Raw genomic sequence first — 27,799 nt, 5'->3', positions numbered from 1 at the left:
GTGGTCCCATTGCTCATGTGCGGCTCGATTAGCCCCACGTGCCTCGTTCGTCAGACGTTGAGGCAGAGCAGATGGCAGGAGACGCACCGTGTTACCATGCTGCGGCACTATGTAACGCTGCTCTAATTGAAACATCAATACTGGCCTGTCAATACACTACAGCTACTTTACAAAACACCACTACCTACAGACCTGCACTTGACAGGGAAAAAGCAGCTACCGCTCTGACATTCACATTGAGATGTACTTTGTAAGAAGTTTCCTGCTGATTCCAAAAAAAGACAAACTTTTCCAAACACTTTCTGCAACGGTTTCTGGTGTTTTTAATATCCTAATTTCAATTAAACACTTGAGTTGATTTCTGTTTGTATACAGTGTTGTGGTGGGAAAGGAAGCATGCAGAAAAGGAGAGAGAATTCCTCTGTAGCATCTCCACTGTGGCACATTTTTAATGAATTGATAAAAAGTTGAGGGAGCTCACATGGCTGTGATCAGTAATTCGACGTTATCGGAAATTCAGTGGAGAACAGAGAGAAATTAGGCGGCTAGAAATTAATTTGCTATTTGTCCAACTCAATGAGGAGTGACACAGCCCCTTTAATGAATGGGTAATCCATTTCTTATTGCACTGAGCCGAATTTACCCTTCAATGAAGTGGAAAAAGACAAACATATCTTTCGCTAACCTTTGCAACCTCTGAAAGCAAAGGAGGAGGGGAGATGGGAGCAGAAACCTGCTCGTGAAATGATTTGTTTTTGGGGAAGGATTTACACGATTGTGTGTGTTTCTGTGGCTGGGAGACTGATTGGGATTTAAAGCCAAGTTAGAAATCCACAATAAATAATGGGTGCCAACACTGAGGCCTCACAGTCAAATTACTGGACATGGAATTGATTCATGATCAATTGGCTTGCTGTACTGCTGAATTCAACTGTTATTATTTAACCGTGGTTCATATTTGTGTCTTCTGTCCTGTTTCTCCACCTCCTGGGTCTGCAGAGTCTCCCCGCAGCACCTCCTTTACATCCACGCCGACATCCTGCAGAGCCTGTGATGGTAAGGACCGTTTCTCTCTGTCCACAGTATCTCTGATGGTCTTTGTGTCATGATGCTTTTTCACATTTGAAGATCCGACTGAGAACTTCTGTGCAGCATCTGTCTGATGAGACTGGAGAAAAATATAAACATGAAAAGCATCCTCATCACTCCCCACAGCAAAGTGTAATTTCTGTGATAAAGTCAAATTCCCTTTTCATGCTTGTTGCTTTTCATTAATAAGAGACCAAATTAAAAGATTAATAGCTAAAACATTAAAATTAAAATAATCAATCAGTTGAGTTTCGGGTTAGATCTAAAAGTGATTACATGTCCTGAAAGCAGAAAGGCATATTGGTGTCAAAATGTCCTGACTTTAACATGAAAACACGCTTAATTCATTCAGAAATTAAAATGTAAGCTCTATAAAATGCAAATGGTCGGTAAAGTGAAATACAAACATGTTACAAAAAGAAAAAGGAGAACCTAAATCCTTTGGTCCTAACTGATAGAGAAGGGTGCATCTGCAGACCTGCAGGCAGCAGTTTCAGGACTGTAGATGTAGGACGCTGCTACGTTGTTTATGAGGATTCTTTTAAAGACGTTGCTAACTATTGCTTTTGCTACTACTCACGAAAGCCATGGATGACTATCAGAGCGTAGTACTTCATGAGTTAAGTACACTAACGTCCTTCAGAATGAGGTGTTTCGATAAAAAGTAAAGTTAGTAATGTGAAAACTTGTTGTTTGTGAGCCTGTACCCAAAAAAGATTATTACTTAGCCTGTACTTAGCAAGCAGCCATAATAGTGGAAAAATATGGCTTACACAACTAAACATGCATAGAACAGTTATATAAAATTAAGGTATAACACTAATAACTAGTGCTGTTACTCGATTAGTCATGATTAATCACAGCAATTTTTTACAATTTTAGTATATTTTTATTTTTTAAGATGTTTAAAGGTTGTTATTATCAAGTGTTTTATTTTTTATCATTTTAATTCCATGTACAGCACATTGAAAGTGCTGATCTGCGTCCTTATCGATACCACTATCAATACTTTCTATGGTTTGGTGGAAAGACAAAATAAGGGCAAATATTTAAACTACAAGTGGTCTTAGCTGAGTAGAGCTTGAGTTAAAAAGCTATGAAGTCTGTCACATCTATTGTATATCCTCAAATTTAAACACATATTTACACTATTTATTGAAGTTTCTCATCAAAAACTAAATGTTCCCATTTTATGTGACATTTGAACACATCATAAGATATAGAAATTACTCGTCTAATTTACTGAGGTTACCTGAACGCGTTATATTTTCAGTCTTCAGCTCATGAAGTTCACTAATTAAATTCAGTTTTGCCAATTCCACCACAGATTTCTACACTGGATTAATATTGTTGAAGCTGTAGTAAGCAATTTATTTTTATTGTCGTATGACTACAAAAACAACACAACTTGTCAGGGTCTTGTTACTGAAGCCATCTGACAATATAACACACTTCTGCACTGCCTCCTCGCGCTGCACTCTCACTTGAGGAAAACCAGCAAGGGACAATGCTCCAGCCAATGAGGAGGCTAGCAGTTGCAGCCAATCAAGGCTTATGTCAGAGGGAGCGTTCCTATTGGCTGCTGTAGTAGGTGTGCTTCTGCCTCTCAGCTCAGTGAGAAGTAGATACAATGACAGAGTTACCAGTGGTGTTCGGTCCTGTGTAGAATTTGTTCATGCTGAGATGAAGTGTTTTCTTACCTGTGATTGGCCCATTGATTTCAGTGGAAAAGCGGAGCAAAATCAAGCAAGAGCTTTGCAATTGTCAGTATTTGATTCAGTGGACATGCATATTCGCAAAGAGGTATGTGAGAAGAGGGGCGGAGCTATGGCGCTTAAACACGGAGAAGAACAGGAAGGTAGGGGGAGTAGAGTTGATTCCACACGATGTGCTTTGGTACTGAAGACTCGTTGTGCTTCGGTATAAAGACAGCTAATCACTGCAGTAACATTAACTAACATTCGCCAGCTTTTAAAAAAGAAAATTATCGTTAAGCAGACCTGGGTCTGTCTCCTCACTCATCACTACTGGCTGTGTCTGACCCACCTGTCACCTCTTCACCCTCACGCAGACATCCGCGCTGGAGGACTGTGGGAGGTCAAACTTACCCTTATGATTAAATAGTTAAGGTTAAGGGTTAAGGTTTCAAGATTAATCACAAACGTTAATGCGTTAATGTTAACAGGCCTACTAATAACATAAAAAAGTACTTCAAGTGAACTTTAGATTTCTGCCTATCAAAGTTGTGCCAACTGAAACTAAAAACACAGGTCCAGGGTCTATGGTCCTAAATCTGTGGTCCTGAATCTGCTGAAACTTGTTTAATTGCAATACACCTCCACTTTGTTGGTTGGTGCTATTGTGAAAAACACGGGTCCTTGATCTATGATCCTGAAACTGCTGCCTGCAAGCCTGCAGATAAGAACTATTGAATTGATATTTTCAAAGTGCTTCTAAAATCCTTAAAAATAATCATAATGAAAAAAACTTAACATTGCAATGTAAAATTTTACTTTTTGTATAGTTTGAAAAATTGGTGTATACAAAAAGGTAATGTAACAGTGGAAAAAGAAAACTGTTGCACCCACTTAAAATGCAAACAATCAACTAAAGTTAGTTAACTACCTGCAGCTCAAGCTAAATGAATGCAGCCTAATTCATGTTTCTTTTTTCAGTGCAGAAATATGTGAAGCCCTGTAGGTAGGCTCAAATGTTTGTTGTGTTCCTAAAGCTCACCTGGAAATCCATACTAGATGTTGGGGCCTTCCTCTGGGTCTGGGTCACCATCACTAACTTATTGGGGCTCTTCAACATCTGTAGGATGAAACAGATATTTGGTTTTAGCAGGTTTACACAGTAAGAGCCCACAGATATCATTATGTTTCTTGGCATGGAGTGCAAATTGAACAGATGAATCCAGTAGTAAGTACATTAATTCAACTGAAGGATTACTCCTGTTTATTAGAATGCAGTTTACATTACAGTGATAGTTTGGTCTTTTTGAAGTGAGGTTGTATGAGGTATTTATCAATAGTATGTGTACTAGCAGCATGAGACATTAGCAAACAACGCATCTGACAGGAGATATCAGCTGCTCCTAAGCTAGAGTATACAGCTAAGCAGCTCCACAGATGATCACTGTGGAACAGAGGAACACATGCCTGAGTCGTGCTTATATACTGTTGTAGTAGTAATTTTTTCAGTCTAGCTGACATCCTCAACTTTGATTTTCAGCTCAGTTTTTTATAAAATTAGTTAAATTCTGTGGAGCAGATGACCTTCTCTGCATAACTGTACAGACAAATCCTGCAGCTGACCTGTGCCATCTTTGGTGGCCGCCATAACTGCAGTGGAAACTCCAGTGTCTGCAGCTGTCAGCTGACTGTGGCAGGGGGCTGGTAGGATTAGAAATGTCAGACTGCTGCTGCTTAAGGTACCTCAATCAAATGATCTTAAGTCCAATTTTACAGAATAGGCACAATTTACCTATGTCTAAATATGTCTAAATTGTAATGAAGTGCTTTCTAATATGTTTTTATTTGTAATCATATAATTTTGACAGATGTTCATTACATTTATGCCTATTTTTTGTGATTCTGTGCAGTTCTAGCTTCGATATAATTACAAAATAGTAGAAGAACGTATGACACAAGATTATTTTATAAATTTCATGAGGTTGAACGATGAAAAATCATTCAGAGAGGCCAAAATAATGACACTTTTCTAGATCCTTTACTGGAGAATATCTCAGTCCTCTGCAATCTGTGGATCTATGTATACTCCCAGCTCTAATACAGGAGATCTCTTCAGTAAGTTTAAGGCTGTAGCCTCTATAAGCTAGCCTCTCTGTTTGTTTTCCAATTTTCACGTCTGTCACAACTTTTTTAGCAGTGGAGAAATCCACAGGTTTTCCCCCACTTCCTTTACATCACTTTCAAAAACAAAGTCAAAGAGAAAGTCATGTTTAAGAAAGACAAATGTTGACTTCTTGAGTCAACCTTCATTCAAACGTGCAGATATTACAGTAAGATACCAAAACTTCAACTTAGATTCCATTTTTTATCTTCAGCCAGTCGCTCCTTAAGGCGGCCATGCTGAGCGACAAGTCTTGTGACTAATATAATGCACGTAACACGAGATATACGACGCCACTTAGGGTTCAGGAAATTGCAAGAGGTGGAAAATTAAAAATCAAAGCAGCAGGGGCTGAGATATGCTGATTTTTCTCAATGTTGGCCACTACATTACCAATAATGCAACCCACAGGTTGTTCCACTCAACCCCTCTTCTTAGAGAAAAAAGAACAGCACCTTCATCATCATTATCAGACTGGAAAACTGGAATAAGCGATAGAAGACATAGAACTGTAGTTTTCGTATAATAGATGGTACTCAACATTGTGTGTCAATTCTGGAGGTGGCCCTTTAATCCTGTTCCAACATGGTGAGATTTAGTTGTTGTGATGAAGACTCCTTTAGGTCCTCCATCTGTTGCATTTTACACCAGCACCACTTACAGCAGGGGTTGTGACATGTTTGCCCCCCTTTTTATGAATGTAAGTGAAAAAAATAAGTGAAAACACCAGAGGAAATCTGATTTCACCCTGTTTTCTCAAGGAAAAAGACAAGGACAAGCAGCTAAATTTGAAACCAATCAAAACCCGACTCTGTCCACAGGAGTGACATTCAGGCTCTGGTTACGATTTGATCTTGGCTCAAGTTTTCAATGAGTGTTGACATCTCAGAGCTCCCAAGCCGGCAGCTTACAGCGGGGGTTTCACTGATACAGTATTTACAAGGCATGTGGAAGAGGGAGCGCTGCAACAGACGGCACAGTGCACGGCGCTTTCAATTATTTCTCACAGCATTCATGAAAATAAGGCGCAGCGGGGAGTACAGTATGAACAGCAAAACTATAAAAAGACACAGAGCCAGAAAAGAACTCCCAAGCTAAAATGAATGGCGTCGTACGCTGATGCTGGGGAGAGCTGAGAATAGTGAGTGTCTCCAAAGAAGAAGGAGCAGAAAAACTAGTGGAGGAGAGGCAGGTGAGCGGTGATGGTGCAAAATCCTCAAGATAAATAATTGGAGTTTCAGAGGTTAGGATTTCATAGCGTCTGAAAAATCGACTTTGGGACTGAAGCTGATAAACTTCAGCATAAGAACAACATGCATGGGGTGGGACTCGTACAGTTGGCCTGCTTTTCTCCAAAGAGGAAGAAAAATAGACTTTACAAGGTACTGGATAAAATCTAGGTATTATTAAGGCTGGTGAGAACACTGAGATGACTTGAGAAATCAAAAGAGTAGAGAAGAAATATGTAATCAACTTTAAAACCAAATCAAACAAGACTAAATGTCTGTAATCAACAAGAACTTTGGGCTAAAATGGTGCTAATAAACGTGAGTATATACTAACGTTTAGCATTAGTGAGCTGATGATAAACAGGGTCAATGCTACAATTCACAACAAGATAGCAGAGTTTGACGGGAATGTCTGTGATAAACGAGATACCCTTTAGTTTCTGTGGATCTCGACTGGTACGGCCTCAGGTCCCACCAGTCTGTCTTAAAACAGATCATGACCCAAGTTTCCAAAAGATTTTCAACAGCAAATGTTAAGTAAATTGAATATGTTGCAGTTTGGAGCCTGATTGTACCAAAACACCTGATAGAAAAAGAAAAGGGACAAAATTGACAAAATTTATACCCTTTTCCCCCATCTTTATGTGTCAATTTTTTTCCAGTTTTCCAGAGAACTTGTGAAATTACTTCAATATCATGGGAAAAGTAGCCATTTGTTGCAAGAAGAGGAAATAAACTAGCTTAGATATTGCTCAAACATTCAAATTAACCCAATTCACAGTAAAACAGCGTAAAATAAAAGGTATCGATGCATGTCCAATAAGGACTTTAGGACTTTTGCTTCCATTATTTTTTCATACACCTAGTCGCAACCAACTGTAAACTGCTCCGCAACCAACTTTTGGGTCCAGACCCACCAGTTGAGAGCCACTGCTCTAATACATGATAAACAGGATGAAATGGTTGCATTTTGGATGCATTTGAAAACCAAAACTACAATTTAGAATTTAGCAAAGTCCATGGTTTAGTTTGAAGCTGTAAATGAGCGATCCTGGCTGTTTTACCTATGTCTCATGCTGCATCACAAGCATTTTTGTGCACAACCATGCCATGTGTGGGATGTAAACTACTGTGCAAACATGGTGACAGTGAATATGGTGATAATTCTGTGCTCAGAACAAATATGATAAAAATCAATAATCAACAGTAACAACAGGTCAAAAAAGGCGACTCACGAAAAATGCCAGAATACACTTTGAGTACCGTCTGCACCGTCTTTCTCCAACATTTTCCTCTATGCATGGACATAATGGACCTAGTGTTACGCTTAAAGTAGTGGCCATGCTAACTCAGTGTTGCTGCATGCTTTTAAAATCAAATTCAAGACTTTTTATTAGACCTGTTAAAACCCAAACAAACAAACAAACAAACAAACAAGGATTTAATATGTTGTTTGTGTTGATTAGTGTCCAGTCCAACGTTATTATAGCTTACTAAAACAAACTAAATAACTAAAACGTAAAAATCATTTTAGTTAACTGAGAGCAGTGCAGTCAACACGTCAGATGCTCTTAGATGTTCCTAGGTGTAGGCTCAGTGAGGAGACAGAGTGTTTGCTGTGGCCGCTTCAACACTGTGGAACAGTTTACCTCAAAATATTAGAACAGCTCAATCCACTGAAAACTTGAAACCCTTGCATAAGTCTCACCTGTTTGAACTGGCTTTAATACAAGCTGAGCTCTGACATCTTGACATTGTATGCTCTTATTTGTACTGTTGATTATTGTTATTAAAATGATTTTGTGTTGTGTTTTATTGCCTTCTATGCCTTAAGTCTGTGCAGCTGTGGTTGTGGTTGTTTAAACGTGCGTAACTTGACTTGACAAAGTGAAACTAAAAAAAAACTAAGCTTTACAGAAAACAAAAAACCTAAAACTTAATTCTCTGCTTTGAAAACTAAGAAAAATGAAATAAAATGACATGTTCACCAAACCTGAGTGTTAAGTAGCCTGATTTGATTAAAGACTTCACACAATGATTATTTTAGGTTAGGCTGTATTCAAATAGGAAATTTTAAAAAGTACGATGAAAAGTGAACGGTAGTCTGTGGGTCTGGCCCCTGAGTATCCCATATTGCTGAAAAAATTAAAACTAACAAAAAAACTGAACTAAAACAAAGCATTTTTACAAAATAAAAACTACACTAAACTAAAAAAACAGCGGGAGAAACTAAAGTGAAATAAAATGGAAATTAAAATAAACAATAAAATAAAATAAAATAGTAAAAAACAAACAAACAAAAAAACTATTATAACCTTGGTCCACACTTCTCTGGTTTCATGTGGGGTTTTGATTCCCATTGTCCCATGTTTAAAAGATTTTTTGCAAATCTGGCAAAATGCCTCATAACTGCTATCACCCCTGCCAGCATTTCTCATCATTTTCATTTTGAAGCCAAGTTTTGTTAAACTTGCATTTCCCCATTTTGTTCTCCCTCTCCCTCTTTGTCAGGAATAAAAGAAAATCCACCAAAAAAAGAGAATTTAAAATAATTATGATAGCTTAACTGTAAATATTTGTAAAGTAAAAGTACTTAGAAAAATTGCCATCTACAATTCAAAACCCACCACAACTAAAACTAAGATGTTTTAAGACATGTTATGGTGTTACATTTTGAAAGTAAGTTGTTGAAAACCTGAGTCCATGTGAATGGCCCTTTGATTAGTGTTCACTATATGGCTCAGTATATAGATTGTATTAAATAAAAAACAAACCAACACCAACGCAACAGCTGACACACTCAGCTAAAAGTCATCGGTTTACACTCATTGAACTAATACACTCATCTTATTTCCATGATCTTTTTTAGATATTTAAACAGAATCTTAAACAGATTTTGACTTTATCTGTCCTAAACTAGTCTGACATGTTTGTCTCTCTGCAGTGACACTTCCTGCTGCTGTGTTCACTCTCACATCCCCTCTGTCTCTGCACCACCCCGTCCACACTTGTGCATATATAGCGACGTACATCGCTGATTTAAAGGATGCATGGCAGCTATCATGCATTTACATACATGAAGGCTAACAGCTGAGTATCTCTGGCTTAAAAAGAAAACCAATTATAGAGCACTTTTTGGTTGCAAAAATGACACAAACACAAGTCTCCTGAATAAACTTCTGCATTTTACATATTCTTTCTTGCTAACCTGACGTCCTAAAGGATGTATGTAGGAGTAAAAATCAGAGTACAACAAATGCCTGATGTAGGAATACCTTGAGTAAACTCTTTATCTGTTCCAGCCACCGAGTATTTTACTAAAAAACATTTTGGTTCTTTCTTTCTCTGCTTTAGTTGTCATTTTTGATAAAACTGCATTCACACTAAGAGATTTCCTTATTTTTTGATCTCCTAAAAGCACTACTGATGATTGTAATTTGTTTTTTTCCCACACAGATTTTCAACAACAGAGCAGAGCTCTGAAATATTGGCTCTTTTTTCTCTTTCATGACATTTTTGAAAACTAAATGGAGCAGAATGGGCAGCCTTATAATAATAGTCATTTTTAGGTGCTGATAATGATGATCAGATCTCATGAACTTTCACTTCCTTATGAACAGGTGGCATTTATTTAAAGACTTTGGTAAATCTGAGTGCAACATTTGTAAGGAAGCAAAAGGGAGTGAACTAAAGGGAGGGAATGCACAAAATATTCATACACTCAGACAAAATGAGCTTTAAAAGGAAAATTTGACCTTGGATTATGTTTCCTGTGTGACAACCAAATAATCTTTGGTTTCCTGATTGCTCAATTTATTGAGTTCCCCTTTTCCCAGGTATCATCAAATATCTACCCAGTGAATACATGAATACTTTTTTATATCATGCCTTAAAATGATACAAAACCATTTAATTTTATATTCAATTGTACCAAACGTAACAAAGTTTTAAAATCAGATCAGTGGTCAGATTTTTAAACCCGAGCTGCAAAGACGAATGACAGAGAAGAAGAGCAACTGATCCTTTACCTGTCGTTGTACAGCTGTGTGATCAGGTTTGAAGGTTGAAGGAGAAACGTGACTGAAACGCCGTCAACAAGAAGCAAGCTAATGAGACAAGTCCAACTCTGACAGTAATGTTTGTGGAGAAAGAAGAACAGTACCAAGTTTTTAGTGGGAATATTTCACATAAAAGGAGGATGCAGAGGGAAATGGGACAGATTGGCCAAAGGCACCTCACTAAGTTAAAGAAGTAGTGAACACTTTGACATTTTTTTCAGCTGAACACTGAGGTATCTGACTGAACTATTATAAAACACATCAATGCTGGTGTTATTTCTGACATTTGCGCCAAACTGATTAAAAAAAGTGCATTTTACATCCTTTAATTAGCTCAAACGGACATCTGCCTTGAAAAATCTTTTCTGAAAAGGTGGGACTTATGTGACGTAGGAACCAAACTCTATATAAACGATGTTACCACCACTAACTGACTTTCCCATTCAGAAACCACTCCCGTCCTCTCCTGCACTGCTTCGGCTCTGAGAGCTCCAGCTTTAGTACCGCCGGTGCTGGAGCAAACAGCGCAAACAGGTAGTCCTCAGGACCACCACGGTCCGCCACCACTCCACAGTCTGCTTCAGGGGGACTCTGGAAGGGAAAAATCCTCCACCTCTAAAGATCGCTCTGAGGCAGCAGTGCTGCGGGACTCTGTGTCAGTTTCTGGCAAGGGGAAGTCACTGTCACTCCTAACCTGGCACGCCAAATGGATTTGTTCACCAGTGAGAAACATAGAAACGGGCTTATCCATCTGCTTTGCAATGTTATGTCAATCCCGCTTCATCTGGGAAAGACCGTCCTTTACAAAAAACAACGAGAAACGTCCGTTTCCCCTCCCTCCTCTCAGAACCAAACTGCCCACTTTCTGTGCATTTTTTGAAATCCTGAAGTGGGCGGAGTTAGCTTTGAGCTGGGCGTTCACTTACACTTTAAAATAAAGAGAGGGAACACTAGAAAACTGGCTAACAATCTGATGAACAGACCAGCATCTTGTGAAAGTTGAAAGTTGAGTTGACAAAAACTAATCACTTTGCAGTAAATGTCCCTCATGATGGACCTGGTGACAAATTATGTTTGATTTTTCCTGATTAACTTAAAACATCCATGTGGGATGGGTTATAGCAATGTTAGTGGTCATTTAGCCTCAAGGAATGGCTACTGTTAGCTATCTAGCTTGTTAGCTTTCATGTCAGCTTATAAAGTCGTTGACACTCGTGAAGTTAATCACACAGTGACGGCTGTGTGGTAAAGAAGAAAGCAATCTACTGGATTAATATGATGATGCTTTCACTTCTATTCTGTTTGACTTAGTTTAAACTAATCTATGTCAATCAATCAATCAGTCAATCAATCAATCAATCTTTGTTTGTATAGCACCAGTTCAGAACTGAAGTCATCTAAGGACACTGTACAAAGAGGGCAGGTCTAGACCGTACCCTCTGTTGTGGCGCTTTATAATAAAGACCGGCGTTAATCACCATAAACTCAGCACTAGCAGTATTCAGCCCCGTTACAGTAGCGACCAAACCTTCTCTTTAAATGACAGGACTGTTGAGCAGACCAGACTCATGACAGCTCTCTGCCGAAGAGAAGCAACAAAACAACACATTTAAGGCAGTTGTGGTCATAAACTTATCTCCCATTTTGTATGAATTTGCTATGACTTTATGAACAGCTTGGTGTGTTTGCTATATTAGCACATTCCACTTGTGCCGCTGTGCAAGCAAAGCCTGGTTCAGGGTTGAGATCCGAACAGTGGACCGTGGGATTTTGTGGGCTAGAAGGTGGCCATTGTCCACTTCCACATGAATTGTGGTGGTTTTGGGTTGTAAAAGCAAACTCCATCAGCACCACAGGATTATTATATTTAAGGAGTGAATGTGGTTGATGTAAGATTTTAAAATTATTAACCCAAATAACTGATCAACATGTAACTGATAAGTGCTGTTTTATTGTTCATTTTGAGGTAAATTTGCCAAATCTATCAGCCACAGTGGTCTATAGGGCTGCAACAACGAATCGATAAAATCGATAATTTAAAAAGTTGGCAATGAATTTATGTGTCGATTCGTTGTGTTGCGCGATTATGGCGTCACTTGGCATGACACAGAGCTGTTTACATCACATGCAGACGGCTGGTAAACTTTACTTTGGCTTGGTTTAGTACTTCTCTGATTATAATCCAGTGATTAGCGGAAAAATTAAGCAGATATATTCATCATCAACTGTGTCTCATGACGGAGATGAGATGCTAGCAATCTAAAAATAGCTTGTAGTCCTAAAAACTCCGGCGGAAATTAAGTTTCGTTTCTGTTACTATAGCAGACTGGAATAAAAACAAGAGCGCTGGACTTGTCAGGCGTTCATGTAATCCATGATATTTGCCTCACTTTGTGTTCTAAATGTTCGCAAAAACAGGAGAGAGGAGGAAAAGCTTGAGCTGCAGTCACATGGCTGTTGGGTGTGTGTGTCTGTGTATGTGTATGTGTGACAAAGAGAGTTTGTGTGACCATCCGTGAGTGCGGGTCGGTCTGACAACAAGCATGAACGAGCCAACGTTAGCTTGTTGAATACGTGAGTGATAAATGTTTAGTTATCATAATATCAACAACTTTAAGAGGCTGATGCTTACCTGTGGCTTCACTGGGATAAAATAATTGCAAGAGGACATAATAAAAGCAGAATCTCACTATTAGAGTCAGTCATTCAAATCATATCCTCGGGCTATTGACAGTAGTATGAAGTGTTTATGTATGTTTGTAAGGAGGGAGGCAAAGTAATAACAGAAAATATCATTTTAATTTTTAAAAATAATTTATTATATTTTTGGTGTTTATTCTGTGAAATGTTCAAGTTACTTAATTTGATAGAACTCAAATATTTTGTTTTAGTTTTTAGAATAAAGACATTTAAACTCTAACATTATTTTGACAGCATTGGAATATCCATGTTAAATTTTTTAAATAAGGGACCCTGCCCCCCGGAAACATCCGACTCATCGATTAATCGAGAAAATAATCATCCGATTCTGCATCATTTGTTGCAGCCACAGTGGTCCATGGATCATTTCAAGCATCACAACAGTGATTTGAGCCAGAAAGCAGACTTTGTCTCTTCTCTGGCACAGAGCCAGGCAGCTGCGATCTGATCGTCAGCTCATTGTAAGGTCAAGGGGCAAGGTAATGGTGTGAATGCTTTTTAATTTGATAAGATCTTATTTCTCCTGAGTGGGCGTGGCTTCAGCTCATTCAACAGACACGCCCACACCATCCTGGAGCAGATTTTACTGCCTCATCTTCATGATTTTGAAGCTTAATTTTATAAACCTAGAGATGTTTTATTTGACTAAAATTTGACCTGGGGGTTCATAACACAGTGACCTATCATACAACAAACCTAAATACAGGTTTATTGTCACTTTTCCTGTTCACTTGTATTATTTACAGATGTTTTTATCAGTCCATCCATTCTATTATATGAACGAATTAGGGATGCTCGATATTAGATTTTTGCTGACATCCTATATTATTATATTTACAAATGAATTCTGACAATACTGATATTGATACCAATATTCAAATATAGTTCAGACCTAAGACTTTAGTCCTTAGAAAACACAACTAAAACTCTGAAGATGAATAAATGAACAAATGTAGTCTTTTTGAAGTATAAGGAATGATGACGAATAGATTAAAAAGACTCCATCTGGTGGTCCAGCCTAAAACTCTACTTATTCATTTGTCTGGCCAATATATACAGCTAACAAGGGCAGATTTTTAGAGCCAAAATATTGGTTGTAAATTTCAACAGAAATTTGATATCTGCCAATACCAACACTTCACTTTTTAAGCTAATTTCTGCTGTTATCGATATCATGTCGATAATATTGCTCGTACCTGGAATTAATTCAATATATAATACTCTTCATTAAATTATACGTGCTCTGCCGTACTGTGTTTATGAAAGAAACAACAGAAACATAATTATTATCATTAATATTGTATGAGAAGAAAGCTGTAAGAAATAGTTGTAAGTCTATATTCTACTAAAGTGTTGATAAATGTTCTGTTACTTTTCCTGTAGCATCACTACAGGTTGTTACTAAAATACAAAATGATTGTTCTTCTTGGACTGAATTTCTCCCTTTTTTTTTTTTTTTTACTGGTATTGTATTGAAGTTTACAGTTTTGGTATTGTGTCAAGTAGAGGTTCAACAGTATCATTAATTTAGTCATAACGACCTTGGGTTTCTTGAAAGGCGCTATATAAATTCAAGATATTATTATTATTATTATTATTATTATTATTATTATTATAATGGAAGCGTCTCAATACCATCATGGACATATGACAGTTTTAAACAACAGCCCTTCAGGGCATAAAATTTAGCTGTTTTTAGAGGAGCAGAGCGAATGAAAGCAGGAACTACAGTTACCATTGGCCCCTGCGTAGCCATCATCCTTTGTGCTTCACTCGCTGGCTTGATCTAACAATGGTGGATGCTGCAAGTGGCGAGGGAGAAATGAGAAAGAAGAAGAGGTGATGGACAAACAAAAAACAATATGCTGACACTGCCAAACTGCAGTGATGGGGAATATGCAGAGATGTGAGGAGCAGAATCTAACCAGGCCATAAGACCCTTAACTCATTGAGTGCCAGCCCTTTTATAAAATGGGAAATGCCTTGTGCCAGCATTTTTGGCCATTTTGAGTCATCTTTCAAGACCCACAGAATATTTTGAACTATGATTCTGAAAACACCAAATGAAAGAAGAAACTCTCTATTTCATCATGGAAAAAATAGTTTGTTTGTAGCTTGTTCCGTTCTTGATTTATCTGAAGTTGAATAGAGGCTAGTTTCACCAAAAAGATCACTTTTTTTCTAGAAAGCTGAGAAAAATGCATTTTTGTGAAAGAGAGTCTGTCAAGCAGAACAGTGATTTGAATGTTATAATTTTGCCTTCAATGACATAAAAGACATCTGAAAATTGTATTACAAATGTTATTTTATTGTAAAATAAAAAACAATGCTTCCAGTCACTGTCATGCCATTCACACTCTGGAACTGGACGGCCTCCATGGGACCCCCCCATACGCCCACGTCCTCTCCTGCTTGTCGCTGTATGCATCCAGCTGGCGAGAGGCTGCCTTATTTCTCCGACGCACGGGGGAGACCTCACGGCATTCTTTAGCCTCTTTGCTGGCCGAGGCAGATCAATAAAAGCGCTGATCCCTGGATTCGCTGTTGTTAAGTTCAGTGTCGGTTTCAGTGAGTAAGCGATTCCTCAGGCAAAAGTTTGAAGTTTCTTCCAGCATCTAAGTTAGAACTTTTAGCTTGGATTACCTCCGTAACGATTGCTCTGCTCTTTGACCCCAGGGTCTCCACCTCTGATGTTTGATCTACCGTCACTTACGACTGTAGTGTTCCGACTACGTATCCCAGAAGCTCCAAAATTACTCACAGGGAGCGTGACAGCGCCCCCTTGTGCCAGCCGCCAAAAAAACACTTTGACGTATATATATACGTCTATGGCACTCAATGAGTTAAGGAAGTGTTCACAACCCCCTTTCCCCACAACAGCGTGAAGGCTCAACCGATCACAAACTACCGGTGAACATAGACCTACAACTGTTTCAGTGGTGGGCAGTGAAGGTTTTAGAAGGTTAGTTAAAATGTAAGTTTATATTTTAAGACTAATGTGCACAAAAAGACTTTTCCAAGTCTTCATTTATTGTTGTTTTATCTTTTTTGATACTGCAATAAATAACATACTGTGGGCTTGTTACTTAGGTATTATAGTAGCATGAGATTTCGATAATGTTCCATCCCCAGTGTCAACCTTAGAAACAATATCAAACCACAAATAAGACTTTTGTGGTAATAAACTGGAAATATCTGTTATGGCTTTACTTTGGTACCATACGTTCAAGCACTGGGATTCATACGTAGCTACACCAGATCCTGCCTGCCCTCGAACTCATCAACAGAAGCAGATGACAACCATCTCTCTCTCTCTCTGCTCTCCCTTAGATGAGGAGCTGTTAGTGAGGTAGAGAGAGAGAGAGAGAGGGAGAGAGAGAGAGAGAGAGAGAGAGAGAGAGAGAGAGAGAGAGAGAGAGAGAGAGAGGCAGAGAGGGGCTCACAGACAGAGATGTTTGTTTCCCAGCCCTTCCAACGTCTCTGTGGGACGACCCTCCCCATCCACCCACCAACCAGCCCCCCCCTCCCAACCTAGTGGATCAAACAAAGGACATCATTTGTAGGCCAAGTCTTTTTCTGAGCGCCTCTCTCTTCAGCTCTGCATACCAATCCAATACAGCCCAAGGAAAAAAGCAACGCCATGGTACATGTGTGTGCGTCTATATGTTTGTGCGTGTCTGGGCCGAGGGTTGAAAGGTCTGTTTGCCTCTCCGCCAAGCATCGATTTATCCTTTTCTCCAATTTATTTCTCCTCCTTGCCTCTACGATCCATTCAGATCTGCCTCTAGGGGAGGAACTGAGGGTAAAGACGTTGTCAGGCCTCGTCGTTGCCTCCTAACACCGGCTCAAAACTCATCTACAGGCCCGGGGACCGTGTTCTCCTGCAAGGACATGTCGGGCAGCAGCGTGCACGCAAACACAGCTACCTGTCGGCCAGCCGCACACTTTTGTCAGAGCTGTAATTGGCCTCATAATGCAGCGTAAAGGACACAGAGAGAAGGCTTCAATGATGGCGGGGGGATAATGCAGTGCTAGTCTGAAAGAGAATCATATTTGTTTCAGTTCAAACACTGTGCTGAAAGATGATTCGGCGAAGCACAAAATGTCCTCTAATTTCAAAGAGGAGTTACACCACGCTCTTCTTTTTACAGTACAACTGTTAGAGAAGCCGCAATGATATTTAATTGTTCCTCATAATCAGGCCTAGACTGAGTGTACGAGCAGATATGATCAGAATAACAATATCTCAAGTCCCCATTCAACTCTCTGTCTGTATGATTGTGACATTTTCAGATGTTATTACTCAGACTCGAGGATTTGTATCCTAAAGCCTCGGCGCTGACGATAGTGTTGAACAGAAATGCTGCATGTGCACAAATCCCACAGTCTTACTCCTACACTCACACACGCATGGCAGAGATCTGTAAGCCATTCTTCAGTGTCACAGTGAGCGACGCCTGGCACATCCTTACACCTGAAGTTGATCAATGCAGATATGTCCAGGGGGAAATTGAAATCCATAGGAAATTAGGCGGTGCCAGTGATTTATTGGAATAGTAAATCACAGCGTGTGTGATGTGTGAAACATGTGTGTACAGTACTGTACCCTGTCTTTAGTCGGGACGGGGATGTCTGCAGCTCGAACCTTCCTGTCTCTCTCCATTTTGTAGATCCATTGAATCAGGTCCAGAGGGGGGAAGCCGTCCCTAGGGTACAACCCAATGTGAGGGATGGGGTGACGCGATCCCATGGACACAATGCTCTCCAGGGGTCCTTCTGAAAAAAGAAAATAATAATAATACAAAGCAAAGAAGTATTGTTAAAGAGGTTTGTAGCACTGTCTGTCTGAGAAGCTACATTTCCATCCAAATGTCAAGTCAATTTTGTGTGTATGTTGGAAATGTTAAAGACAATATGGAGTTTTGTTCTCGTAACAGAAAAAAAGAGATGAAAAATAAAAGAAGAGAAACCAGACAGAGGACTTACAGCTGCGCTTTCGTTCAATTCAAATCTTTCAATCTATAAATCACAGTTATTATACAAAAAAAACAAAATAAAATGTACGACTTTTTGAGACTTTTTAAGACCTGAATTAAGATAAATTAATACAACTTTTTGTGCTGCAAGCAATAAATAATGAAACAAATGCAAGATTTACTGGTTGACCAGATCAGGGCAGTTTTTGATGTTTAGGACAGGGCTGTCAAACTCAATCACAGCAGAGACCAGATTCTGATCTTAGGTCTTACCTGAGAGCCTAATCCACCACAATTTCACCAGTAATACACTAAGGAAAAATAATTTAGAGCTGATGATACATGATTATTAAGATAAGAAAAGTCAAAACGATCAGTTTAAAGGCTCGAAATCTGAGATTAAAAGTCAAATTTATCAGTTCAAAAGGCCAAATCATGCAATTAAAAATTAAACCAATGATTTTGAAAGGCAAATATATGAGCCAGAAAGTAAAAATATGAGATAAATTAGAAATCTTGAGTTTTAAAGGTCAAAATATGAGATAATATTCAAAATCACGAGATAAAAATGTCAAAAATTGAGATAAAATTCAAAATCATGGGTTTAAATGTCAAGATATGAGTTTAGATTTTGAATTGTAAGTATAAAAAGGTCAAAACATTGACCTGGCGCGCCAGATGGATGTGCGAAACACACCCATCCGTAAACCTTCCATAGATGGATGAACGTTCTGTCTGTCACATCTTTACGGGCCAATCAGAGCAACAAAACACGTGACGTAGCCACTAACGAGGAGTAAACTCCATAGAGAGCTGCATAACGCGAACCATGGCGACTGTAGACATGTCAGTACACGACTTTGTCGTTTTTGAAAAGAAAACACCTCACTGCTGTTCTTTGTTCTTTTAACAAACGAATGTCGTCAAGTTCTGATAAAACTGATGCCTTAGCAGCATCCATGCTGATCTCTTCTACCATAAAGGCACCGGCCTCTTGTGGCTGCTTGCTTACGTCATGGCTCTGCCATGCCCGACAGTACTGCCTGCTGATTGGTCCTGTTACATTTTTAACTGGGCCCAAACAGTTCGGACCGGTGCTTTGAGAAAAACGTAAATGGGTGAATCCATCTGGCAGTTTTTGATGTTTAGGACAGAGCTGTCAAACTCAATCACAGCAGGGCCTGGATTCTGAACTTAGGTCTTACCTGAGAGCCTAATCAACCACAATTTCACCAGTAATACATTATGGGAAAAAAAAAAAAATAGCGGTAATGATACATGATTTTGAGATTAAATAAACAATGAAAAAATCATCAGTTTGTGATTATAAAGTCAAATTTCTTAGTTCAAAAGGTCAAAACAGTAAAAAAAGACAATAAAAAAGACAAAACAATGATTTTGAAAGGCAAATATAAGAGACAAATTACAAATCTTGAGTTTTAAAGGTCACAATATGAGATAATATTCAAAATCATGAGTTAAAAAAGTAAAAATTTGAGATAAAATTCAAAATCATGAGTTTAAAAAACTAAATATGACTTCAAATTTAAAAATTCCAAGTATAAAAAGGTCAAAATATGACTTCAAATTTACAACTGTGAATCTAAAAGGTCAAGAAATAAGATAAAATGTCAAAATTATATATAGAAAAAGTCAAATAATACATAAAGTTAAAATCATATGTTTAAGTTGTAATTGTGAAATTGACAGCCACAGAAATATTCAGCTAAAATATCTCATTTGCCCCCTTGTGGTTGGCTTGGGTTTAGGGCTGGATCTTGCTGTTATTGGCAAAAAAAAGCCTTACAGTCAAAAGAAAGTATTGAATCAAAAATATGTTAATTAGATGTTTAGTTGATTTAAAAGTTCGGCCTCAAAAGTGCCTATCAAGGAAAAATGTAGTTGTTGACCCCTGCTCTCGACCGAATGGCCATGAGTTCGGAGTTATCAGCTTTAGATGTCCCAAGTTATGGACTAGCTAGAACAATTTAATACTGTATTTCTTACATATTTCTACAATTACTGCAGTAACTTAACTGTAGGTATGTGAGTTTCACCGAACTACCTGAGATTTACATTCCCTCCTTATGACTAAAGACTAAAGTAGTAAATTGCTGTAGCATGCAGAATGTAACTGACTGACACCATCCTCACTGTAGTGTCTACTTTGGTCATTTTCATAATAATCGGTAATCCCATTTTTATCTGCCCACCCCATCTGGGACTGAGAATTCTCCTCTGATTTGAGGTATGGTGAAGCATTCTGGGCCACAGACGGTGTAAAAGTTAAGATACAAAAGTCTTCTTGAGCTCTAGATAAAGCTTATACATTAAGAAACTTTAGTAAATATTAATGAGACAGGGATATTGACCATAAAGTGCTTCAAATATATATTTTTCATTACATTTTTTTTACAGCAGATGTTATTTTTATTACTTTTTGTGACTTATGAAGATGATATCTTAGACTTTAATATAATCTTATTTGCAACATTCCTCATTACTCTGCACCAAATTCTTCATACTTATCATTTTTACAACTGCAGTATTTTAATTACCATCCTAGCAGCTAATAACAATGCTGAATTATTCTGTTTTTCTATCAATCACAGCTGTTACTGCTAATTTTTGCTACAATTATTAATAAAGTTATACCAATTCCCTAAAAATGGGGGTTAAATTTATGGCCACAACTGCCATAAATTTTTCTTTTGTTTGTTGCTTTGTTGTTTCTCTTGTCCCTCTCCTCTTCCTGTTTTTCTCCACCCTTACCCCTCCTTCTGGCCCTTTCCAACCTCAGCCAAGTTTCAGCAGAGAGCTGTCAACACGAGTCTGATCTGCTCAACATTACTGCTCTTTTTATAGGAAAGGTTTTTGTCACCACAGTAACACGGCTAAATACTGCTAGTACTATACTGATGGTGATTAATACTGGTCTGTAGTATTATAATTGTATAGTTTTCATTATAATATTAATGATTAACACTGGTCTATTTCAATAGGCCACAACAGAGAGTACAGTCTAGACCTGCATGGATGGACGGATGGATGGATTGATTGATTGACTGAGTGAATTTGCATTACTTTGGTGGAAGCATTTCACCATTTTTTTTACTCAAAGGGTGTTTTTGACGTCACAAAATAAAACAGCTCTTATTTAGGAGTTATCAACTTGTCATGGTCCAAGATAGAGTAAATAGGAATACTAAACCTAGCACAAAAAGTGAGGAAATTTGTGTTTGTGTTTGTTTCTTTGCTGTAACAATGCTTCTTGACAATAAATCTTATACTGTTGGAAAGCCTGTTTATTACCCCTTTAAATGGTGCCACATTTGTAAGGAACATGCATTTGTGAGATGAGCAGCAGAACCGAGTATGTGGGTTGCACCCATGAAAGACTATCCCAGCTGTCATCGGGCAAGAGGTGGGGTACACCCTGGACTGGTCACCAGTCAATCGCAGGGCTGACACAAATCAAACACGTTTTATACAACCTGTCTAATTTATTAGTTTGTTTTGAATAAACGAGGCCGTTATGTTCCAAAATATTGTTTAGTTAGACACTACTCTGTCAAACACAAGTAAAAAGAAATTGGTAGAATAACTCCTATTGGTAACATCATGTTTAACTCCACCATTAATCAAAGTTTTTTAAAGTTAGGCTCACTGCATCAAAAACAGAAACACCACATTCCTAAACTTTCTGTTTTTACTAGGATTCACAAGGATTGTAATCCTTGTAAAGATGAAATGTAATCAGACGCTCTTAAATATGTCTCTAAGAAGTTCTGTGAGTGTCTTTAAGGAGGTTGTGCCCATGCTTCAATGTGCAAATCGAGAGAGTGCATATTTGCATTGAAGGTATCCCGCATACAAACACTCCCACCTTCCCTTGCTGTTTTTTTCTCTGTTTCCAGGTACAGAGTTTGTGTTCCAGCTTGTTTTTTGTCCTCATTTAATTGCTTTTTTTCTTTTTCTTTTTTTTTTTTTGCAGAGAAGAAGAAAAGACAACAACAAGGCGGAGAGAGCTGCAGCTAATGGAGAGGCTGTAATTGTGAATGGAGGCATTCATCTGGAGATGTCGCCCGTGAATTGCAACGTACAATACGCAGCACCGGGCTGCTCAGATCACCAACCAGTCACCAAAAGCACACATAGATACACTTAAAGATGCCCACACTGAGCCGTGTGGATCACTATTGCTCAGAGGAGGGATGCAATCACAATGTCCCTGTGAGCAAGGCACCTAGAAGGAGGAGACGGAAGAGGAGGAGATGGGGAGAAAGAAAAGAGGAGGAATCATACAAGGAGAGAGAGAGAGAGAGAGAGAGAGAGAGAGAGAGGAGAAGGTGGGGAGGAGGAAGCAGGAATTGATGTTTCCTGCCATTTGATTTGGGCCATAGAGGCCAGGATGCAGATCAGATACAGCCACATCCACACAAATATAAATGCATGTAAAACAGATTATGATGCAGTGTACATGCATGTAAAACATCAACATCCACTTTGTGTAACTGCTCACAAACATGTTAAAAAACACACAAGGATAAATGAGTTTCTCACACATTTACAGCCACTTAAAAACACATTAATTCAGAGCTAAACATCTATAAAGTTAATGTATAAATCCTTACAGAGCTTCCAGTGCACATCACAATCCAAACTTCCCTCTACCTGCTGAAACAGAAAAACCCACACACATCCTTCAGCCAAACAAACACCATTAAGCCAAAACACATAGAAAAGCAGCTAAAAAAGACACAACAAAGCCTACGTGACGATATATATATATATATTTAAAAAAAACTCCCAGCGAGGCGAGGCGAGACGAGGCACCTGTCAGCGCAGCAGCTCCTGCTACTACAGAGAAACATCAGGAAACAACAACTCAATTAAACACACCATCCCTGTTCAATTACTGCCACATAATCACAGCAATTTACCTTCACTTGCCGCACAGCCACCAAACAAACACACACAGGGGCAAGCACACGTACACAGGCGGAGGAAACCACACAGATACACGGAGACGAGGCTGTTTCACAAAGGACGCCTGGGCTGAAGCTGTGGCTTCATCCTACACACTGCAGAGTGAGCTCTGTGAGGTATCGGCCGGATAACTGGCATTAAACAGAGATGGGAAGTGTTAGATGTTGACAGAGAAAATCAAAGTTGGCTGCTGATTTATAGCCATTTCTCGAATAATAATGTTGGTAAACGAATCCACTGAATGGCATTGTAAACTTCCCAGTGTGTGTCCTTTATATGCAGCTGACTATACCTACAGATCTGACTGAGAGTTACAAATCACATCTGCACAAAGGTTTCCTTTAAATAACCTTGCAAAGCAGATGGATTGGCCAGACTCCATGTCCGTCATCAGACAGATCAATCTCATAAAGCTCCAATCTGAGATGATTGTGCCCAGTATGAGAATGGACCTAACCAACCGGTGTTATCTGAGGAGAACAGAGGGGTGTGGTGTAGCATTTAGCTCTAATCTAGCTATAGTATACTGGCAGTACTATCAGAACTGGACCACATTTATTTATCAAACAAAGAGCAAGGAACAGCAACAGATGTTTTCGCTCTCTTCCTGACCTGCTTCAGCATGAGTTTGATAGTTACGAGAAGGTTTCAGCTCTACACTGGCTGAAAAGCTTGGATGTTGCTTCTGTATCGTGGCAGTTTTACCAGAACTGGGCTACATTTCTTTATTTAAACAACAGCAAAAAGACCCACTGAAAGCAGAGAAGATGTTTTTGCTCTTCTCCTGAATGCCTCCGTATGAGTTTTGTCTACCAACATGCTCCACTGTTCATACACTACGACAGCCCTCGCCTGTCAAGCTTTGGTTACTCACAGAGCTGTGCATGCCTACTACCTCATTTTGTCTTATTGCTCTGATTGGCCCATCATGAATGTGACAGATGGAGCGTTTGTCCAATCACCTAGCAAGAATTTTTTTAAAAGACCTGCCCTCCCCCAAACACTCTGTCTTTTACTGTCAATTGAAAGAAAGCCTTTATGTTTGAGGAAAACTGCAGTTTCTTGAATCAATCATGTGCCAGTATATTAAAGTCAAAAGTGTTTAAACACAAAGTGTTAGAAAAAGAAAGAACGACTGTTTTTGTCAGTGTTAATTTCGCCACTACAGTTATGTTAATTGACTACCTTTTTACACAAGAAAGATGGGAATTAAGGTCTTTGCACAGATGCGTATTTCCCGATCTTTAATCCAAACGTTAAAAAAAGTACCCTTGTACCCTTGTACCCTGCACACTGAGTCCAATGTGTTTTTTGTGTTAGCTGCGGAAATTCTTAGAATGTTGCAAATTGTTCCGTACTGTGAAGAGAAATTGCAGTGAAAATGATCCTGTTGCTCTTTGACACCTTAAAATCTAACTGGATCCATCCATCCCGACAGAGAGCTTCATACGGCACCAGCTCGTACGTCATAGCGTGATGCCAAGTTGGAGAGGTAGAGAGCGACTTTTTCAATTCAGTCTCTGTTACCTTGCTGTGAGTACAGTCTTTGGCACACTATCAGTTATGTTCCATGTTTCATGTCTACATAATACACAGGCAAATCATGGCGTTTAAAGGTGAGGGAGAGAGAGAGGAATGGAGGTGAGTGAGCAAGCAAGGAGGGAGCAGCCGGATGAGAAAAAATGCAAACAAATTTGAATCTTTTCAGAAAAAATTATGGTCATAAAAAACAACACTGTGTGCAAATGCTTTAAGACTACCTAAACGTAGATCTTTTATGACAAAAAGAAAACTTCGTTTTTTTAACCAAAAAGACTAAAATGAGACTATAATTTAATTCGTTTTCATTGTCTTTCAAAATCCATCATATTTACCCACACTGTGGTAAATCTGTCAAAATATATTGTATCTTTACTGCATCTGCTACTCAGCTGTAGAAGGCAGGGACTCCAAAATATAATCAAATGATGAGTGCAGAATATGGCCTAAAAGATAAAATATGCAGTTGTACTTTTGTGCAGAATTTAAGTACCGTTTGTCTGGAGCGGTTTTGTTACGGCTTGTGATTAAACTGACATTTCAAACTAAAATCGTTATGCATTTCTTAAAAATAAGTATATTTTCAGACGGTGCACAGTGGCACCGTGGCGTTGCCCCACATTCCTGATCAATCCCAGTCAGGGAAGGCTTTTCTGTGTGGAGTGTACATGCGGGTTCTCTCTGGGTGCTCCAGCCTCCACCCATAGACCAAAAACTCAATAGTTAGGTTAATTGGAGAATCTAAATTGCCCATAGGTGTGAGTGTGCCTGGTTTTTAGTCCCTGCATGTCAGCCCTGGGATTGACTGGTGATCAGTCCAAGGTGTAACCCACCTTTCACCCAAAGGGAGCTGAGATGGCTCCAGTGCCGTGACCCCAAATGGGATCAGCGGTCTAGATAATGTATTGATGGATGAATATCAGATAACGCCGTTCTTCTTACTTTGTGGCAGTTGTTTTAAAAAGGCACCTTCCTGTTTCAAAAGCATAATGTCCCAATGTCTGCTCAAAACAAAACCTATAAATTGATGGGTTTCTTTCTTTAAAAAGGGAAGAGACCAAAACACAACATGAAATAATTTCAAGATGAGGTAAATCCCCCAAAATTTGCAAAACTTCCCTCCCAGGAATTGATAATCATACTATTTCTGACTATGACTCTAATAACGTGCCACTGTTGACCTCACTAATATGAATGATGTGGAAAGAAACACTCTAGCCAAGTTTAAAATTCTTGTGGAAAGGGTCTACTAGAGGGACTTAAAGATCAATTATAAGACTACATAATTTCAATTTTTATATCATATATTGTGCATGGTCAGAGGTCTACACACTTTTGGTCACTTAGTTAATTTAACTATATCTAAAGACTGAACAAAAATTAAACATGGTTAAAAAACAATAATCTCATGACAGACGTGTGTCTTTCAGAAAAGAATGGGTTCTTTTTCTTTACATGCAGCAACAGGCACATGACTCGGGTAAGGTTCGGGTCTGGAAGCTACAACAGAATGTCATCAGTGGGGAAACGATTGAGAAATAGCAGCAACACTGTAAGAACCTGTGAACGAGCGGTGTGGGTGTGTGTGTGTGTGTGTGTGTGTGGACAGCAGATTGACTAACAGCTTGAACTTGGGTTACATCCAGGAGCATGGAGAGGGGTACATGGATGGATGGAGCGAGAGGGAGGAGGAGGAGGGGGAGAGCCATTGATTTCTCAACAGAGAGATCAGCATCTTGACAGAAAGAGATGAGAGAGCAACGGAGCAAGACACACTACACACACACACACACACCCACACCCGCAAGCATAAATACTCACATGGGGAGGGTCCGCTGGTCCTCAGGTGAAATTTACATTGCATTTTTTGGTTTTACAGCTTTTATTAGCTGGAGAACTTTGGGACCTCATTCACCAACTGTTCTTAAGAAGAAATTAATCTGGAACCCTTTAACGCTAACCTGGCACACCAGATGGATGTGTGAAACACACATCCATCTGGGAAACCTTGCAAGGACGGAGTTTGGGAAAGGGCAAAGGCTTTGAAAAAAACTTGGAGGGTGACTGGATGAACGTTCTGTATGTCACATCTTTACAGGCCAATCAGAGCAACAAAACACGTGACATAGCCGCTAACAAGCTGCGCCTGCGCCCCTACCGTTTTAGAAAAGAAAAAATTCACTGCTGTCCTTTGTTTTTCTTTTAACAAAGAAATGTCCTCAAGTTCTGATAAAACTTACACTTTAGCAGCATCCACGCTAATCTCTTCCGCCATAATTGCACCGGCCTCTTGTTGCTGCTTGCTTACATCACAACTCTGCCACGTCCAAAAATACTGCCCCTTGACGCTGACTGGTCCTGTCACTTTCTAACCGCAGGCCCACACGGTTCAGATGGGAGCTTTGCAAGATGGATTTGCCAGTAAGAAACACGGAAACGGGAGTATCTATCTGCTTTGCAAGGGTACTTTTACGCAGTTTCTAAAAAGATTCTGACATTCATCCAGAGGTGAAAAAGGTACACAACTACTGTATTCACTTAAATAGAAGTAAAAGTACTGGAGTTGTACAGATGTATATGATCTTTCCTTATTAGCAACACCACCAAGAGAATAGATCTCCAGCCAGGCTGTTCAGGTAAAGTCACACAACTATAATAAAGTTAAATATACAGCAGAATTGACAGTGTTAATTGAACTAACATAGAGTTAAATTTAGGGCTGTCAAAGTCAACCCACCCCGTAGTTTGGGAGATCAGGAAGCGGCGCCGTTGTGATGCAGGTCAAGCAAGCAGAAATGGGTACAGAACAGAAACTTTTGAATGGCAGGTTCAGATTTTAAATCATGCCAGATAAGACTGAAGTTATCTGCTCCTGTCAATGTGAACTGAGTTACCCAGAGTTTGTAGAGTCTTAAATACCCCGGACCAATAGCTGGCCGAGCACACCGCTAATGCAGAGAGCCGCCTCCCAGCCAAAGGCAGGCCATGCTGGATTGTTTACAACAGAGATGCTCAGACAACTCTGGAAGCAGGGATGGACCCGCATTCTGGCATACCGGGAATGTCCTGGATGGTTGACACACTTTGGGGCCGGTATATGTTATTCATTTATTTATTTACGTTGACTGGTCCGATCACGTCTCCTAAGGTCAGTTTACCCTCCCCACTAAGCTCCCTCTTGGCTGAAACCATCGGCTGGAACAGTAAATAAACTCCAAATTAAAAAACAAACAGTCAATCTAGATGCTGCAAAAGGTTCAGAGACTCTGCAGTCCCTATAGAAGACGGTCTGACGCAGGTGAATATACATCTACATCATGTGGAGGAGGAGGGGGCAGCAGGAGAGGTTGGTGTGTGACAGGGG

General features: G+C 39.2%; 1 protein-coding gene across 1 annotated transcript in view; it reads right to left on the bottom strand.

Annotated features, from left to right (window-relative positions):
* Positions 1 to 253: 253 nt before the first annotated feature.
* The window catches only part of LOC121513486 (proprotein convertase subtilisin/kexin type 4-like), a 152,926-nt gene continuing 125,380 nt past the window's right edge, over positions 254 to 27,799 (bottom strand). Inside the window, exons 14-16 of the mRNA XM_041793273.1 lie at positions 17,538 to 17,707; positions 3,826 to 3,903; positions 254 to 1,168 (exon numbers count right to left, since the gene is read on the bottom strand). Of these exons, the coding sequence (XP_041649207.1) occupies positions 953 to 1,168; positions 3,826 to 3,903; positions 17,538 to 17,707 (464 nt within the window). The 3' untranslated portion in view covers positions 254 to 952. The remainder of the gene's footprint in view (positions 1,169 to 3,825; positions 3,904 to 17,537; positions 17,708 to 27,799) is intronic.

Source organism: Cheilinus undulatus, linkage group 8 (genome assembly GCF_018320785.1).
Source record: "Cheilinus undulatus linkage group 8, ASM1832078v1, whole genome shotgun sequence".
Classification (NCBI taxonomy): Eukaryota; Metazoa; Chordata; class Actinopteri; order Labriformes; family Labridae; genus Cheilinus; species Cheilinus undulatus.
Note: the sequence above shows the minus strand (reverse complement) of the source record. Positions and strands in the feature narration are given on the sequence as shown.